This window comes from Meleagris gallopavo, chromosome 3, assembly GCF_000146605.3.
Source record: "Meleagris gallopavo isolate NT-WF06-2002-E0010 breed Aviagen turkey brand Nicholas breeding stock chromosome 3, Turkey_5.1, whole genome shotgun sequence".
Classification (NCBI taxonomy): domain Eukaryota; kingdom Metazoa; phylum Chordata; class Aves; order Galliformes; family Phasianidae; genus Meleagris; species Meleagris gallopavo.
Genome location: NC_015013.2, coordinates 33747015 through 33765287, shown reverse-complemented (window position 1 = coordinate 33765287; position 18273 = coordinate 33747015). Strand labels below are relative to the sequence as shown.

Below are 18273 nucleotides of genomic sequence, written 5' to 3'. Positions count from 1 at the left end.
GAAAGCTCACGCAAGTAATTTTTAGCTATGCCCAGTTGAAGTGACCAGATAAAAGCTGAGCATACCTGTGGGCCAGTGACCTGGAAGGTATCTTCTGCATGTATGCAAGTGATCTCAAGGGGCTCTGTTCCAGAAACATGCCTCAACAAGCGACACATCTAAATACATTTTATTTTTAAATTTAAAGAGAAAAAGAATGATAAATGTATTTTTTCATTAGTAATGTCTTCATGATTAATGAAAAAAGGCACACATGCGTGCCAGCACACGTACAATAAAGTTACTAATAGTCCTATTCAAAACTTACAGGGCACCTCACAGCTTGGTGTTTCTCAGGAAGCATTTAAAATCAGGGAAAAAAAAATCCTGGCTTAAAAGGTATAGAAAAAAAAAATCACCCAAAGAAATAAAAATCGTAAATAAATAAAATCATTCCAAAAACAACAATCGCATACATAAATAAGTAAATTAATAAAGCTGAATTTAATCAGATATCTATAGAACTTGGGGAAAACACAGCAGAGATGATGTCATTATAATCAGCTTACTCAGCAAATACCAACTATGTGGAAAATGGAGGCTTTCGTCATCCAGAGATTTTTAGTTATCTTTGTATGATCTTGTTTTTCTCAAACACAGGGAAGAAAGTAAAAGACTGTAGGGGTAGTAAAAGGTAGTCACTTTCTTTTTTTGGTATTAAGTTTAAGAGTGAACTTTGGGCTAAGAATGAACAAAGAATTTCAGATCACAAACAGAATTTAAGACAGAAATAGTATACACTAAACTACCTTGTCTGTTATTGGAAATGCTCTAAGATGCACATATAATCACAGTTACTCCTGGAAACATAACAGTGTCTCACTAAAAGAACACCAATGAATCACTAATACCAACTAGAAACAGGGGGACACTGAAACTGAAATTAAAAATGACCAGAGTTGATTTCTTAGTCTCTGAAGTTCATAAAACTGTCAAGAACTCAAGGATATTGTTTATGTATATTTATATTTCTGGAATAAGTCCTTAGGCACCATTAAAACCCCAGAAATAGCACTAAATATTTCTGATGCAGAAAACTCAACTCTTCTTTGCTTCATCTGCCTCAGCGCTCCATCTCTATCCTAGCAAGACTTGCTCTCACATCACGTGTGTTTCTCCATGCAACTCGATACACCTGCTTAACCCACACATCACAAATACAGCAGGCTGAAAAGCAATCCTCATCGACTTGGAGAGGAACAAAAAATACAATTAAAAAAACAGACACCTATATCTTAGTCTCCTATTCACATGCACGAACACTGCCATACAAAGCTGTGCGTGTATCAATGCCAAGCATCCATGAAAAAAGAAAAGATTTCCAGTAAACTTCTGACTGACAAAAAAATAACAAGATCATCAAAACAGTTAAGTTCATTGGATTAAGAAACCTAACCTTAAATTCTCTTTGTTCTTAAAATGAGTTCTGGGTTCAGCTATTGCTGGATGCTTACTGCTTCAGTAAAAGGCTATAATCTCTAGCTAAATCTAAACACTACTTTTTCATGAGTATTTCAGCCCTAAATTACGCATGCATATAACACTGAGTCAAACAATGAGTTTAAATTAGACTCAGGAGGAGAACAGACTGTACTGTGGCAACCATTTGCCACAGCAACACACCTGGTTCAGACCATAGCAAGAACAACACAAAATCCAGCAGTATACTAGGAAAAACTAAAAAGATTTAAACCAAAACAGGCAAAAGCCTTCCTAAAGAACAGATGAAGATAACCCAGCTATTCATTTTCACCTATTAAAGTCAAAACAATTATGAACTCACCTCAACAAGTTGCTCTTTCTGCTCTGATAGCTTGCAAGTATATTCCGCTACAGCTTCCAGATTTCCTTCTACTCCTGTGATTTTTAATGCTTTGAGAACCATATGATCTGTATGGTATTTCAGCAGATCTGCTGCCAAAGACGTTGCTGCACTGTGGACCTCGAATAGCATTAAAAGAAGGAGAGAGACACTTAAGAAAGAAAGAAACATAGCCAGTACCAAACCAAATCCCTTTGAAGATGCAGCTGTTTTCCAAGAAGCAAAACGTATACTGCTATACCAGCATACAGACAGCCTAGGGCTTTAATTCTTCAACAATTATTTAAAATACAAAGATAAAATCCACTACACTTAAAAATAGCCCACCCAAAGGTAAAGAGAAACAAAAGAGCAGCTGGGTAGAATCAGGATGTGTGATTATAACACACATGCTTTCTGATGATATCACAGATGGAAAAAACAGGTGCATGAATTTGTGGAGCACCAAGTTCAGCATAAGTACAACATAATAACCACTCTACTTCTCATAAAGAACGTACATGAATAGAACCAGATACACTGTATCTGAATTTATAATGCATTGTTTCCACCAATATAATACATGTTTCCATCACTAAATTGCCAGTGACCCAAAGAAAAGCTTGAAAATAATCTACTGGCTCATTACACAATCTCAGGAAAGTCAGAAGCACCCGTTCTAGAAGAAGCTCGAAGCCAGAACTAGGTTCTGAAGAAGTCTCAAAAACATGCCGCTAACAAACAAGGAGAAATTCCCTGTGAAACATAACCCTAAATCCATTCACATGGAACAACTGAAATTGTGTTCTGAAGGACTCTGCTTGATGAGAGCAACTAGCAACAGCTGCTGCTACTTCTGGTGACTAGTCAGTGGATTTACCTGTATCCTGTAATCAGCTCAATTTTAAAAACATGGGTAAAAACAAACAGAAGCCTGTTTTAGGAATAGGAGAGCTTTCTTACGACTGCTGAGTTTCATAGTGTTACATTTATTTTACTAGATTGAATGGAATGCATAACAAACATGGCTGTTCAAGAAGATGATTTTTCAAGCTCTTGTAAACATAAAGAGTTTGATAATGTGACCCTCGTGGGCCTTGACTGTGGATGAAAGGGAATGTTTTCTAGAAACATTAGCAGTTTTCTTCCCCTCTGGACTTTGTTTTCTCTCCTTCTAGAAGTATTTCCTATGCAACTCAGAATTAAGAGGTTTTGTTTATTTGATGCATATTTCATATATTTAACTTCTGAAAGGAAAGCAGCTCCAATGAAGAGATATCTGCAAATTGCAATGTTAAAGTAGGAGCAGGTAATTTTCATTTACATATAGAATACAATAGTGATTACCTTTTCATTAGAGATTTTTTTCATCTTGATCTAAAACAGAAAATTATTTAATTCTGTCTCAGAATATCAAGCAGGAAAACAATCTTGAGGAAGGAAGGTACCCCTTGTTTCTTCCATAAAGTGACAGGAGATGGGAAAATACTACTTTTAACATGGCTGTCTATTCTCAGCTACCTAGCCTATTAAAACGTTTTAACTAGTGTCACTAAACATTTGATTTCATAAATAGAGAGCTTGTTTGTTGATACAGTACAGCACCAGAAGTCAAGGACTAACAGGACAGTCTTCAAGCACACTTAAGAACATGGCTATGTGAAGATCACTACAAATTCGGTCACTACAAGGAACAAAGGAAATGACAATACTCTAAATCTGCTTCTACTGATAGCATAAATCCTGTATGTTTTAAGAAGCTTTTACTAAGGAAGCTTTTATTCTCCATGTGTCACAAAAGCAAGGTATACAACACAGCTTGGGGTTGTTTAGAAATCCAAACCCACTCAGTTTGTTCCACAAATTCTAGAACAGCTTACTGCACTTTCACCTCACTTTTAATATGGGACTAAATTGTAGGGCATAGATAACCCAATGTTTTGTACTCCATCTCTGTTGCTGGCTTACAGGAGATAATTTTCTTTTATTGATACCTGACAAAACTATTTAAGTGTAATAAGTATGTAGTCTTTGCACGACATTCATAAATAGAAATCTGTGGGCAGGACATTATGGTAAGATTTACATTTAAAGAGCTGGAAAAAAAAAAAAAGCAAGGATATTAACAGTTTCTCTTACATACTATTTGCCAGATCCTTTAGCTTTATAGTCTCTGTAATTACATATCCACATACTATTTTCACTGAGAACCCTTCCTTCTCATTTGCTACATAGGAATGCCATTACCCCAAATGGATAAAAGCAGCTGAATATCACTCTGGAAAAGCTTTGCTACTGACTTCCTACATAATGGTGACCAAAGAAAAAAACAGTTTGTTAAGGAGCAAAGTATACTCCATTTTCCAGGAGCCCAACAGGTAACATGACAGGTAAGAAAATCAGCAGAAAGTGGTTTGTTAGGCAAGTATTTCCAGCTCAGATCTCAGTCTGAGCAAGTAAACCACACCTCTCTATTAATCTTTGCACTGCCCTGTAGCCTAGTATAGAAACCTTCACTGTCCTCAGTGTTCATTTTGCTATCTGTTTAAAGGAATAATAATAGGAAGGACTTTAAGAGATATGTGAATGCTTTACAAATGTTTTGGAAGCTGCCAGAAATCAGTAATTCTGTATTTGGCTCAAATCTGTGGAACAGACAAGGCACCAGTGCTCTCTATTAAGTGAGAGAAGAGGGAGAAGGTAGGATCCTGATTAATAAACACAGTCAATCCCATGTGTCAAATGAGGCAGCTATCCCATATTGCATGTCATGATTTGTGACATCTAGCATGCTTGCATTCAGGAAAAGAGTGATTACAACAAACTGCCAACTGTCCAGAAAAATACCTGAGTATAATGCATAGCCATAACACATTTTTGCTATGCAAATACACACATAGAAATGAACAGCTAAGGTAAGTTTCAGCACATTCTAACAAGAAAAGGTATTTAAAATAGGGACGTGTGCTTCCTCAAGTAAAATTTGGTTACTACATTTAAAGTAACGATTATTACTTTCAAATGCATTTTTATTTGATTGCTGTCAGCATTAGCAAAGAGCCTGGATATCCAATAGATTTCTAATTAGTTACAAGAAAGAAGAAAGAATATGATTGCTTACCAGCTCTCTGATGAAACTGTGATTCAGCTTCTCTAGCCTCTTTTGGAATAGGATCCTATTTTACAATTTCATATATGAAAAGTACAAAATGCAAGGTTTCCTTCAGTTTGTGCTTGTTTGAACTGGACTTACCTCTCTTTTAAGCTCATTCATACATTGGCATGTTTTTAAAATGGCAACTTCCAAGTCTTCCATGAGATCCTTTGTCTTCTGGTTTTGCTAGAAGTCAAAGAAAACAACCAGACAAAACATTACACAAAAAAACAGCAGATTCCACCATGACACATTACTTTGTGAAAAGACAGCTTTGTATTTCTAAGAGTAATATTTTCATTTGCATATCCTGTGTAGATTTTGCTTTTAGAATTCCTTGATGGAATCTAAAAATGATACCAATGACAGCTAATTGACTGTTTGGGATCAGCAGGGATTTATTTCTGAGTCATAATGACACCTTCAGAAAGAGGGTTTCTTTATTATTAAGAACTTACACTTTCTGTCTAAACATCTGAAAGTAGATTAACAGTTTAAAAGGTTGTTGTTTTTTTTTTCCTATTTAATGTCAACAACACCCTTTTTAAATAAAGTGGTACCTAAAAAGTTATATAAAATGTTTTTACATTGAATTACAAAAAGTTATCTTCTCTGTAAGACTTTAGATCTTTGTCTAATTTAAACAAATACATTATCTTCATTTTGTTCAATTAGCTTCTAGATGGAGTTCCAAATTTGGGAAAGAAAAAACAAACAAACAAACAAACAAAAAAAACCCAACACTATCTATGGAATAACCCAAATGTCAAAGGCATACAATGGGAAAAATTGTTCCATAGAAGTAGGTCTGTACCCATCTCCAAAACCTATTGAAAATAATTATCCTAGGTGGGACCATTAAGAAGCCCACAGCTGCAAAGATATGAGCACCTCAAGTATAAATTATGTAGTAACATAAACACAAAGTGTCTGCAGATAAAGACAAGCGCACTCATTTTTTTAAAGGAAAAAAACACCAAACCAATGTTATCATTTCCTCAGGTATTCTTTAAGTACAGACTGCCTAAAGGTATAATAAAATCACTTTTAACATTTTAACATTCAATACTCACTGGCCTGTCTTTTTTTATTCTTTTACCAATTTACTTAATATGCACACTGTAACTCCTTTTATGTATAATTATTTTCCTTTTCAGTAAACACAACTGAAAAAGAATTTTCTAGTTCAAATAAGCCCACAGGAAAACGTAAAACAGGACACTACTCTATATTGCCTTTGGATTTTATGAGCTTGAATATTTGCAGCAAAGATTTCAGAAATATTTATAACTCAATCAATAGCATTAGATTTTCTGGTGTGTTCCAGCTCCTTTGCACTGACACAGAGGAATACAAACTAGCAGGTCAATGATGCTAGCTAGCCTATGATTTAAAGTTGATTTATGTTTCAAGACACTTCTGTTTTAAAATACACTCTTCAATGAAGATTCAGTTACTCTGCTGCTGAAGGGAAGTATAATGGGTGAAAAGGGAGATAATCACGCAATCTAAGAGCTCTACATATCTCTCAATTCATGCATTCCAAGGTATTTTGATTATCAACAATCCCACTTGAATTACATTAAGCTCCTCTGAAAATATTCACCCTCTGACAAAGCTCTAAACAGCAGAGCCACTTCAGCGAGCTGGTAATGTTTCACCTGCTCCCTGAGACTTCAGTCTAGCTAAGCTGCATTATTTATTAGTTTAAATATATAATACACAAGCCCACGTGTGCACACTCAAGCATTTTCACAGCTCATATACACGCATATTTTTGTACTAGGCTCTCATTTCCATCATCTGAAATGCAGCATGTAAAATCTCTAGAAGTGATGAGTTTCTCCAGCAACACAGCTTAGAACTACTCAACCTAAGCAGTTTTAGCTTCTTATAGTTGCTGCATTCTATGCAATAAACATTCTAGGTGTGTCTGCATAACAGTCAGATTTATATTCTCTTCAAACTGTTCCACTAGATTAAGAACAACTGATGGATGCATCTGATCCAAAGAGGAGAAAAGGAAGAAAAATGCTTTCTCAGAAAATAGATTCAGTTTTAATGTAACTTATACACATCTGTCATTCTTTTAGACTGTTGAGATTTCGTGCTATGCATTTCCTCAGGAACAAGACTGAAAGCAAGTCAGTAATAGGAACAGAAATTGCATTTTCCTTTGCTGCTTTTCCTCCCTCTTTAGCATGTGTTTTATATTATCTTCAAGGAACAAGGTTAGGCAAATGACAGAGACAGACTTAATGTGCTTCTTCACAAAAAAGGAAAATTGCCATCACTGAAACTTTTAGAAAAGGCTGAACAAAAATTCCCAGTAAGTCTCTTCTCACTTGTCTTCCCTCCTCTCTAGAAGGCAAAAAAATAGTCAAGTTTTATAATATTTCACTTTTCAATAGTTTAAATGTTTTCAGTATTCTGTTGAAAACAAGAAATACAAGCTGTGGTTACTGCCATGGGATCGAGACAACTGAAGTCTTTGAAGGAACCCATCAAAAGACCTTGCCGTTCAAGACTGTGTTTTGACACTTCTACTAATCTTCTTATTTCTACTTAGAGCTTCATGAAAACCAGTCCACCTTCAATAGCATAACTTAGGAGTCAATGAATGAGTGAAGCGATATCATTGGGGCAAGGTAAAAACAGTACTGAAGCTAAAAAAGCATAGTTACAAACTCTGGCTTCCTTCATCAGCTAACTTACTCTGAGGAATACACACAAATCTCTCTTCCTAGACCAAAGGATATTTGGCATTAAAAACTTCTTTCCAAAGTAGAGGTGAAAAGATTTACTTTGCTAAAAAGCTCTTACAGCTTGCATCCACACTGAAACCAGCTGCTCTAGTTCCATTTTAGCCTGCTTAGACAGCTCCAAAATGTGTTCTCTGTGCTCATGACTGGTATAGGCAGAATCTGTGAAGTCCTCCGTATGTTCCAGGATAACCTCCAGCATTGTTGAAAGATTCTCTTTCGAGAGAAAATAAAGATTCTCACGAAGACCCTCCACCTTATTCTGAAAAAGAAACACATCAATTCCTTGAGAATGTATTTAGTTTTACAGTTGTAAAGCAGAAGGCAGGTGCATCATTTCACATTTTATTTTTCTCTTCTGTGTTTTTTAGTATTCATGTATTTTCAAAGTAATCCAATAGTTTTCTTGTATCAGACCTCTGGTGTAGGATGTGGGTTTCTTTAAACAAAATTACTGTCCATTTATCAGAACTATCAGCATTGTTTTCCTGCAGTCAGTAAGAAGCTTTTCAGTTAAGCAAGCTTCAGAAAATAGCTGTGTATTCAGATTTCGATTGATCTTTACAAGCTTTTCCACAGCCATATGATCAATTTTGAGTGTGTTTTTTTAAATATTCACATTTGATATATTGAGAACGGAGGGAGAGAAATCAAGTGTTACTCAGATTCCAAGAAATAAGATATGGTTGTTAATTCATTGAGCAACAAAACACAATTTCAATTCATAATATTTTCTTTGAATGCCAGTTTGCTCTTTTGAATTTTTGCATGAGTGTTTGTATGCATTTTAAAAATGCTAGCAATTATGAAGCAAGAATTCTTTATCATAAATTTTAAAGAAGTTTGATATCCTGGTACTTTATTCAACATCAAAGGCATTACTCCCTCACAAAAAAACAGGAGGAAATGTGAAATATCAGAAGGCATATCTTGGCAAAAGCAATGAAATTATCACCACCTTCTGATGGATTCTCTTACATTCTGAGACACTTATTCAAGTTACATTGCTGAAAAGATGCTACTCTACCATTTAGAACTTAAAAATAATAATAATTTTTTAAAAAAGATTCTAGTTGAGGGTAATTTATTAAGCTGTAGAAAACAATACTCTTTCCATTCTCACCTTGAATTCTTTGATTCCAGTATATATACTGATAGGAGCCACTTCATTTTCTCCATTTGGTCTAGAGTCAGTTACAATTTCTATTACCTGTTCCAAAGCTAGTCTCATTCGATGAAAAACACCATCTTTGTTTATACGAGCAGATTCGCAGTCTGGATGCCTAAGACAAGTCTTCAAAAGAAAGCAAATTAAGTATTAAGAAGAAGACAAATGCAGGAGTGAGATGAATGCTTCCTGCTGAAGCAAGTCGGAAGAATGTGTTAGAATACAAAACATTCTTCCTGTTAAAACGCTGTTAAATAGAACTCATAGAATTTTTCAGAATGTAAAGATGTTCCTCTACTCATTTTATAACCTTATACCTTTGAGTATGAAGTTTAAAGTGAGGTTGAGAAAGAACAGACAGCTATCCTGCCAGTTGCCATACTCTGATTTATCTAAGTTGTGTAGAAGTGTGAATTCTCACTGACCTTTGAAGCAGTTAACAGCATCATGGTGCACTTCTCAAGAACAGCCCTAGATGCTGCCATTCTGGCCTTTTTCTTCTCATCCTTCAAATCCTAAACAGCAAAAGAAAAATGATTTGAATACTGCATAGTAACTAAAATGTTTACTGCTTATGAGACTGGGAAAAAAAAGACCGTCTTGCAGATGGATGGGTTGTAAGAAAGCTTCTTTATGATGTCTAACAGGTGCTATTTTAAGCTTAGCTCATGATCTAGAACTTGCTTTTCAGAAATATTTTAATTTATGTATTTATTCTTGGCACTACTCAAGTCAGGTTTCAAAGAAGGAAGATGTCAGAGATACAGCATGTGCTAATTGGGTCACTAATTTCTGTATCCTTATCATATAGCATTATTTATAGAGCAGGAAAGGAAGCAAAAAGCACAAGCAAAAAACAAAACCTATGATTAAAAATAGCGTCTGAAGTGGTGGGGAGTGGAAGGCAGAGAAAGAGAACACCGACCTTTCATTGCACTGCAGAGAAGGAAATAGAAAATTAATATTTTATATATTGTTATATTTACCATATACCAATAATAAAGAAGATGTTAATATGCTTAAAAACCCATTCCTCTGTAGAAAGCATTGAATATAGGAATTTTCCAGGAACTCTACACAGTGAGGGATATACTGCAAAACCAAATTTTACCTCCAGAGAAAGTCAGCAAAGGAGAAGAACTTAGAGTCCAAAGTGAGATTGGGGTGGGAGGGAGGTAGAGAGGACAAGATTTTAGACCCTCAGCGTAACAAGAGGAAGGACTTGGAAAGCTTAGGATCTTTCCAACACCAGTAAAGATAGCTGAATGCTTTAAGAGTATTATGAAACGAGTAACCAAATGGTACTTCCACTGAAACCAGGTCTAGTTCTCCTCTCTGCCAGTTACCCATGCCTCATACTTCTTACTATAAATGGACACAGCTTTTTCTCAGATCTAGTAACTACTTTTGATCTTATTGCTATTAGGAAGTATAAGCTCCTAATTATACAAGTTTAGAAAATTTAACTCCTAAGCAAAAGTGCACTGATTTGCTGTTTGTACGTCCATTTCTATCAAAATAGTGACATGTATTGTGTATCAAGACTTACTACTCATCCCAAAATATGGAAGGTAGAATGGAAGAAGTTACCATTAGCTGAAAAAGGAACAGTTTACAGGATGGAATTAATACTACATTAAAAAACAGATAAACATACACACAAATAACCAGATAAATCAGGCTATTTTGACATTTTTCAAACAATCTTACTTAACAAGGACAGAAGATCTTGAAGCCTGAGGTGGCCAAGTTTTAAACAATAACTCATTTCAGAGTTCATTTATGCACTGCATTTGGACAAATCCAATCACACTCAAGAGTTTCCAACATACTTATATTAAAGAAAAATATCTTGAGGGATGTTTTCCTCCCAATAAAACCACACAGCAGCCTACACACAGTGTAGCACACTAACCATAACCCTGACAGAATTTTTAAGAATGTTAATGAGGTACTCTTTCCAAAACAATCAAGTAGACAAGGAAAAGGGAGAGTGAAAGCCCAAATAATACTGAAATACAAAAACAGTTGAATAGAGCATCACTTACTAGCAATACAGTTTTCTTTTTTGAAGAAACAACTGCTATGAATTTGAGAAAAAAAATAAAAACGTTCATTTCCAAGCAGGATATCCTTTAGTAACACATAGCTTTTCCAGTCCTGGTTATTTGACATTGAGCAAGTTCTTCACAGATTCAGGACACACAGACAGTAAAAAGAAGTGTTACATGTTTTCAGTAAAATGCTCCAATGTCCTATCTATCTCAGGGATGTTGTGTCAAGTTACAAAAAGCCAATTCTATATGCATGATGTTGGGCAATCTTTTTACATAAATCAAATTCTGAATTTTGCTGAATATTAGGAATGCAATCAGACCCTGGCCCAATTCTGAATGGGGGATTTGATTGCCCAAGGGAAGCAACCAGAGCTCAGAGCAAAGGTCTTAAGCCTCAGCAGATCTTTTATTTACAGGGAAAGTATCATTCAACAGAGAGGTCTTTTTCCCTGATGAAGTGAACAACAAAGATGAGAACAGTCTCTTTGTAATGAGGAAAAAAGTTTTGAACAAAATCTAAAGGAAATATTTCAGAATAATGAAAAAATTTAAGCAGATGCTTTATTGGATGTAGAGATTTCAAGTTTTGAGTTTTCTGAAGCCACTACTCTGTTTTCAAATGTTTCACTATGTGCAAACATCAAATGTTTCTGTCAAGAAATAACAGACAAATTCCCTACCAGAGAAAAAAGCCAGAAAAGCTAAAACCAAACAAATGAAGTTAAAGCATGTCTCAGATAATACACACACAGGACTCTGCAAGATGTACAAGGGAAAATACCCCAACTGAGTTTTAAAAAAGAAGAATGCACTTTGTGTGGAACAAAAAAAGAAATGTGGGTTTCAGAGACAGAACACCACTATTTTTTGCTTTATAATAGTTAATGATCACAGAAGAACAAAAATCTTCTAATAAATCAGGTGAAAAGTGATACTTAAAGCATCTCTCATAGCCTTTTACTAATACTTACATTTTGCCTGTCTCCAGTTAAATGGGCAAATTCGACCATTTCATTTCCAAACTGGCTGAATATTTGCACAAACTCCTGGAAACTACTGACTTTTTCTAGCTGTTCCATAGTTGCAAGAACCTGAAAGATAAGGGAAAAAACTGCAGATCATCAAGATACCAAACAGAAACCATTATTACTAATTTAGGAATGTTATTATTTGTGAATGCTTCTAAACAATATCATATAAAATGAATGGATTTCATTACAATTTAAGTACTAATAAACCAAAAGCTGGAAATCAAACTTTAAATTATTAATCATGCTTCAGTCAAAATGTATTACTTATTTTGAACACTCAAACACACTTTCTTCACTCTTCTCAATATTAGGAGCAACAGTATTGCAGTATTCAGTTTCCATATTTAGAAAAATATTCCTGCCTATTACTTTTATAAACACAAGTACTTAAAAATTATATGCTAATAATACATATATTATAATTCTCAACTTTAAAGTTCAATTTCAGATGCATTGTTTTCAAAGTCTAAAGCCATGCTTGCACAGTCCAACAAGTGTTTTATGACTGACAACGTGCATGAAAAATGAATTCACAAAAGAAAATTTTAAAAATTTAGAAATGAATTAATACAGCTTTATGTTTCCCGTAACAGCTGAATTTAAAATAGTGGCAATTTTTTATTATTTCTATATAAAGCAAAGTACTAAAGTTGTAACAAGCTCTTACTGAAGGTTTGTAGGAACATGTGAAATCAGCATTTTTGCAAAAATTCAGCGAAAACTATCACACAGGTTATAAATTATTGAAGCTATCTTGCTGAGGGCACTACAGTATGGTTTACAACAGACATTAACACTGGAGTAATTCAGGTTGGATGTATAGTATAGAATCCCACAGTGATCTTTCAAATCCAACTGGCTTCAGAAGGAAAGACAGTTAAAGTAGTTCTTTGTTGTGTCTTAGTCTGAAGATAAGATAGCCCATGGAAGTTTAATGAACTGTACTTAAAAGGGAGAAACTTCAACTCAGTTTTTCATTTCTGTGCCAGAAGAATTTTCCACTCAAGTAAAAAGCAGCCTCCTTTGTGACAAATTTCCCTTTCTCTGCAACCCACAATCTACAGCAAGTGTTCCATGCAATACTAGACTGCATTATCAGTCTGAGAGTACTACATTATGCAGCCAATTCCACAAACACTGCAGAAACAAGAACTTTCATTATTCAGACATTGAATCTTTGTGTGAGCAAGGATGCAAAGAACTTAGAAGGAAGCCACACTACAATGAAGATATGAAAATGGCTGTATAAGAGTAAAAGCAGAAAAGTGAATGTGGGAAAGGAAAAAATAAAGTTAGGGTCCAAATTTTTTATCCAAAAATGAATAAAAATATATAGGTCAATCCAAAAGTAATGCTTCCTATTTATTTCCATGAAAATGACAACAGTTACAAAGAGCACAATAACACCATTTGATAGAGCAAATTCTCAGCTACAAAACGCTATTTTTCAACATAGTCACCAGCACTGGACATGCATTTGCACCAGCAATAAACAAGAATCTGCATGCTGTCTGTGAACGTAAAACACTGCACCAGCAAAGGTGACCCACTGTTACTGAAATGCACCACTCCCTGCCTCACTGTGCTCCCATCCACTGTTTGGTCTCCATAAATGTTCAGCAAGCACCAATGAATGTCAGTGGGAGCCATTTTTTCTGCAGGAGGAATTCAGTGACACACCTTTGCTTCATACACACCTCCATGTCAGACACCATTCTGTCAGACTGCCTCTTTGCAAAATGTAGCAATGTTGGTGGGAAGGTTCAACCTCTACTGCCATACCACCAACACGCACCTCTGACATTGTAGGCCAATGTAATAAAATAGGAGGCATTACTTTCCGAGCAGCTCTCATATAGGAGTAAATATATTTAATCCTTCTTGGTTTAAGCAATTAGAGTATTCCATGAGTATGGTCTTGGTTGCAAGAAGCTTCCATTTCAGTTACCCTAGAGCAAATGTTTCTGTCATGACAAGTCTTGTCAAATAAAAATTTCAGTGAAAGCACACATTCCCATTACTGCTAACAATTGTAGACATTTCAGACATAAGTGATATTCTAAGGAACTACACACAGAAAGAGTATAGATAGCCCTAAATTATCTAAAGCTTATTCAAGATCTTAAAATTCAGAATATCCATTACATCTCCAATTTTTTTTTTCATTATTATTTTAAGATGAAACACACAGATACTAAATAAAATGTGAGGAGTGGTGCTCCTTGGGGGTTTGCATTGGAACACTATTATTTAATGTCTTTGTCAACAACATAGACAATGACACTAAGCAAGTTCGTGGACAATACAGAAGCTATGTGGTATAGTCAACACACTGGAGGACCTTGACAACGCTTGAGAAGCGGGCCCATCTGAATATCATCAAGCTGAACAAGGCCAAGTGCAAGGTGCTCCAGCTGGGTCAGGGCAGTCCCCAAACAGAAATGCAGAAAATGGATTGAGAACAGCTCTGGGAAGGACTTGGGGGTCTTTGTTGATGACAAGCAAATCATGAGCTGGCAGTGTGCACTTGCAGCCCAGACAGCAGAGTGCATCCTGGGCGGCTTCTAAAGAAATGTGGCTAGCAGGTCAAAGGGGATGATCGTCTCTCTCTGCTCCACTCCTGTGAGGCCTAACATGGAGTACTGTTTTCAGCTCTGGGACTCACAGCATAAGACCATGGAGCTGTTGGAGTGGATCCAGAGGAGGACCACCAACATGATCAGAAGGTTGGAGCACCTCCTGTGAAGAAAAGTAGAGGGAGCTGGACTTGTTTAGCCTGGAGAAGAGAAGGCTTCACAGAGATCTCATTGCGGCCTTCTACTGCTTAAAAAGGGGCTACAGAAAAGCTGGAGGGGAACTTTTTCCAAGGGCATATAGTGATAGGTAGTGACTTAGAGCTAATATAGATTTAGATTAGATATAAGGAAGAAATTTTTCACTATGACAGTGGTGAGGCACTGGGACAGAGAAGTTGTGGATGCCCCATCCCTGGAAGTGTTCAAAGCCAGGTTGAATGGAACTTTGGGCAACCTGGTCTAGTGGGAGATATCCCTGCCCATGACAAGTGTGTGGAACTAGATGGTCTTTAAAGTCCCTTCCAACCCTACCCATTCTGTCATACTATGAAAATGTACATTTTCAAAATTCAGGGTTAAAGTATGTAACAGAAAGGTCATGTTTCTATTAATAATTAAATTAGAATTTAGTATTTCACAGCTACTGCTGCTCTATGAATGTCACTCTTCAGACTGAAGTCTTAGGCTGACATCACTTCAGGGCACTTCCATATTTTTATCTAATCTGCACAGGATAGCAACACCCCCGCAGTCACTTCATTACTCATTGTTCTGGTGCTCCTGATTTGATTGGTGACAGTAAGTGGAGCAAGATGTAAACTTACTGATGAGGTGACTAATTCTGATAGAGAATGAAATAAATTGTGAAAGGCTGGAAAGATGTGGGCACAGATTTAAGAAATATACATCATCTAAAAAAAGAGATGGTGCAGAGGATGCACAGGCAGGAACAGAATCATCAGGATTATCAAGCAGAGATTGCAATTTTGCAGTATATCACCATTCTAGAAAATCTCAATCAGAGTCTATGAATCATTTTTCTGTCTTTCAGCATTTTTTCACTCAACTACTCTTGATTCATGTGAGGAAGATGATTATGACAAAAAAAAGAAACTGTTCATAAACCTTAAGGTGCACAAGTCCACGGGACCTGATGAGATCCATCTAAGAGTTCTGAAGGAAGTGGCAGATGAAGCTGCCAAGCCATTACTCATCACATTTGAAAGGTTATGGCAGTCTGATGAAGTTTCCACAGACTGGAAAAGGGGAAACATAACCTTCATTTTCCAGAAAAGAAAAAAAGAATATTCAGGGAACTACAGGCCAGCCAGTCTCATTAATGTGCCTGGCAAGATCATGGGAGCAAATCCTCCTGAAGGCCCTGGGAGGCACATGGAAAATAAAGATGAGGTAATTGGTGGTAGCCAATATGGCCAAATACACTCCAAGATGAAAATGCAGCTGAGATGTTTTTGACCAAAAAGCCAGCATCTGCTCCAGCTGACATAAATGATAACTTTCTTTTGCCTCTCTATTCTCTACGCCAAATTATACTACACCATCTCTGATTATTTGTACACACTGCTTAAGAACCTGCCCACATCATCTCCAGTCCATGCCCACAGATCATCTAAAGTAAGATCACACAGTATTTGTGGACACTGGGGGATTTGGTCCAGCCAATAAGGGCTCATAAAAGGCAGCTACTGCTTGACCAACCTGATCTCCTTTTATGATTGAGTGACCTGCCCGGTGGATGAGGGAAAGACTGTTGATGTAGTCTACCAAGGATTCAGCAAAGCTTCTGACAGTCTTCCACAGTATTGCCCTGGAGAAGCTGGCAGCTCATGGCTTAGACAGGTACACACTTTGCTGGATAAAGAACTGGCTGAATCGCTAGGCCCAGAGAGTGGTGGTGAATGGAGTTAAATCCAGCTGGTGACCAGTCATGAATGGTGTTCTTCAGGTGTTTGTACTGGGGCCTGTCCTATTTAATATCTTTACTTACGATCTGGATGAGGGGATTGGGTGCAGTAAGTTTGCAGATGACACCAAGTTGGGAGGAAGTGTCAATCTGCCTGGGGATAGGAAGGCTCTAGAGCGGGAATCGCATAGACTGGATTGCTGGGCTGATGCCAATGGGATGAAGTTCAACAAGACCAAACGCTGGGTCCTGCACTTTGGCCACAACATCTCCAGGCAATGCTACAGTCTTAGGGCAGAGCATCCAGAAGATGTGTGGAAGAAATAGACCTGGGGGTGCTGATTACTGATCAGCTAAACATGAGCCAGCAATGTTCCCAGGTGGCCAAGAAGGCCAACAGCATCCTCACATGTATCAGAAATAATGCAGCCAGCAGAAGCAGGGAAGTGATCATCCCCCTGTACTCAGCTCTGAAGAGGCTGCACTTCAAGTACTGTTTTGGACTGTGTTCAGTTTTGGACTCCTCACTACAAGACAGACACTGAGGTCCTGGAGCATGCTCAGAGAAGGGCAAAGAAGCTGGCGAGGGATCTGGAGCACAGCTCTGATGAGGAGCAGGTGAGGGAACTGGGATTGTTTAGTCATGAGAAGAAGAGGAGCAGAGGAGACATTATAGCTCTCTACAACTACCTAAAAGGAGGTTGTGGCGAGGTGGGGGTTGGCCTCTTCTCCCATGTAACTAACAATAAGACTAGAGGGAATGGCTTCAAATTGTGCCAGGGAAGGTTCGTGCTGGTTATTAGGAAGAGCTTCTTTGAAAGAGTGGCCAGGCGATGGAATGGGCTGCCCAGGGGGGGTAGTGGAGTCACCAGCCCTGGGGATGTTCAAGAAATGTTTAGATACGGTACTACTACTACATATTTAGTGGAGTTATATTGGTGGTAGGTGGATGGTTGGATAGGACGATATTGGAAGTCTTTCCAACCTTGGTGATTCTATTACTCTATGATCTCTCTATCATAATTTCTTAAAGAAAGAACTACCTTGCTATCCATCATACCATGACCTGACACAATTTTCAGAGCATCTTCTCAAATAGTATGCCTGTATAATGCACCAACATTTGTTTGACTTGATCCTAGAGAACTCCTTTACTGGTTCCATAAACAGACACAGACATTCTCAAACTCTTGTAGTATGTATAGAAAGTAGAATGCAGTAATACTCAAAGAAAACCACAAAGACTAGGTGACTACAGCAATCAAAGTAAGACACACTTGCTTTGGAATATGACTTCATTTTATATTTTGTAGTACTTTCAAAATCAAAACTTGTTTCTGCACTTACGCTTATTGTATTCATATCACTATCATATTTGGACATTAGTTGTCTGAATGGCTGCAGACAAAGGGTTCAGGAAAGACAGCAAAAAGAATCAAATACACCGCTCTGCTGCAAGAGAAGACCAGGCTGCAAGTAACAACAGAAAATTAATATTGATGAAACTAACACTAATTTGACCAACCACTGGAAGAAGACAAGGACACTAAGATAGCAAATCAGTACTCCTAAGCCTCAAGCCAGACTGAAGCAAATACTATAGGCAGTGCAGTTTCCAAATCCTGGGCTTGGCTGTCTTGCACCTATAAAGCACAAAATAAAGCCTGTCTGGAAAGTATACTGGGAAGAAAGATAGAAAGCATGAGAAGTCAAAAGAAGAAAGGCTCTACTCCGGACAAGGAGTTAAAAATTAATGACAAA

At 37.0% G+C, this 18273-nt stretch overlaps 1 protein-coding gene across 1 annotated transcript in view; it reads right to left on the bottom strand.

Annotated features, from left to right (window-relative positions):
* Positions 1-18273, bottom strand: part of LOC100548949 (alpha-catulin) — a 33586-nt gene that overhangs the window by 15060 nt on the left and 253 nt on the right. The window contains 7 exon segments of the mRNA XM_019614311.1: positions 66-158; positions 1823-1981; positions 5094-5180; positions 7818-8018; positions 8880-9050; positions 9350-9439; positions 11953-12092. Coding sequence (XP_019469856.1) covers positions 66-158; positions 1823-1981; positions 5094-5180; positions 7818-8018; positions 8880-9050; positions 9350-9439; positions 11953-12092 — 941 coding nt within the window.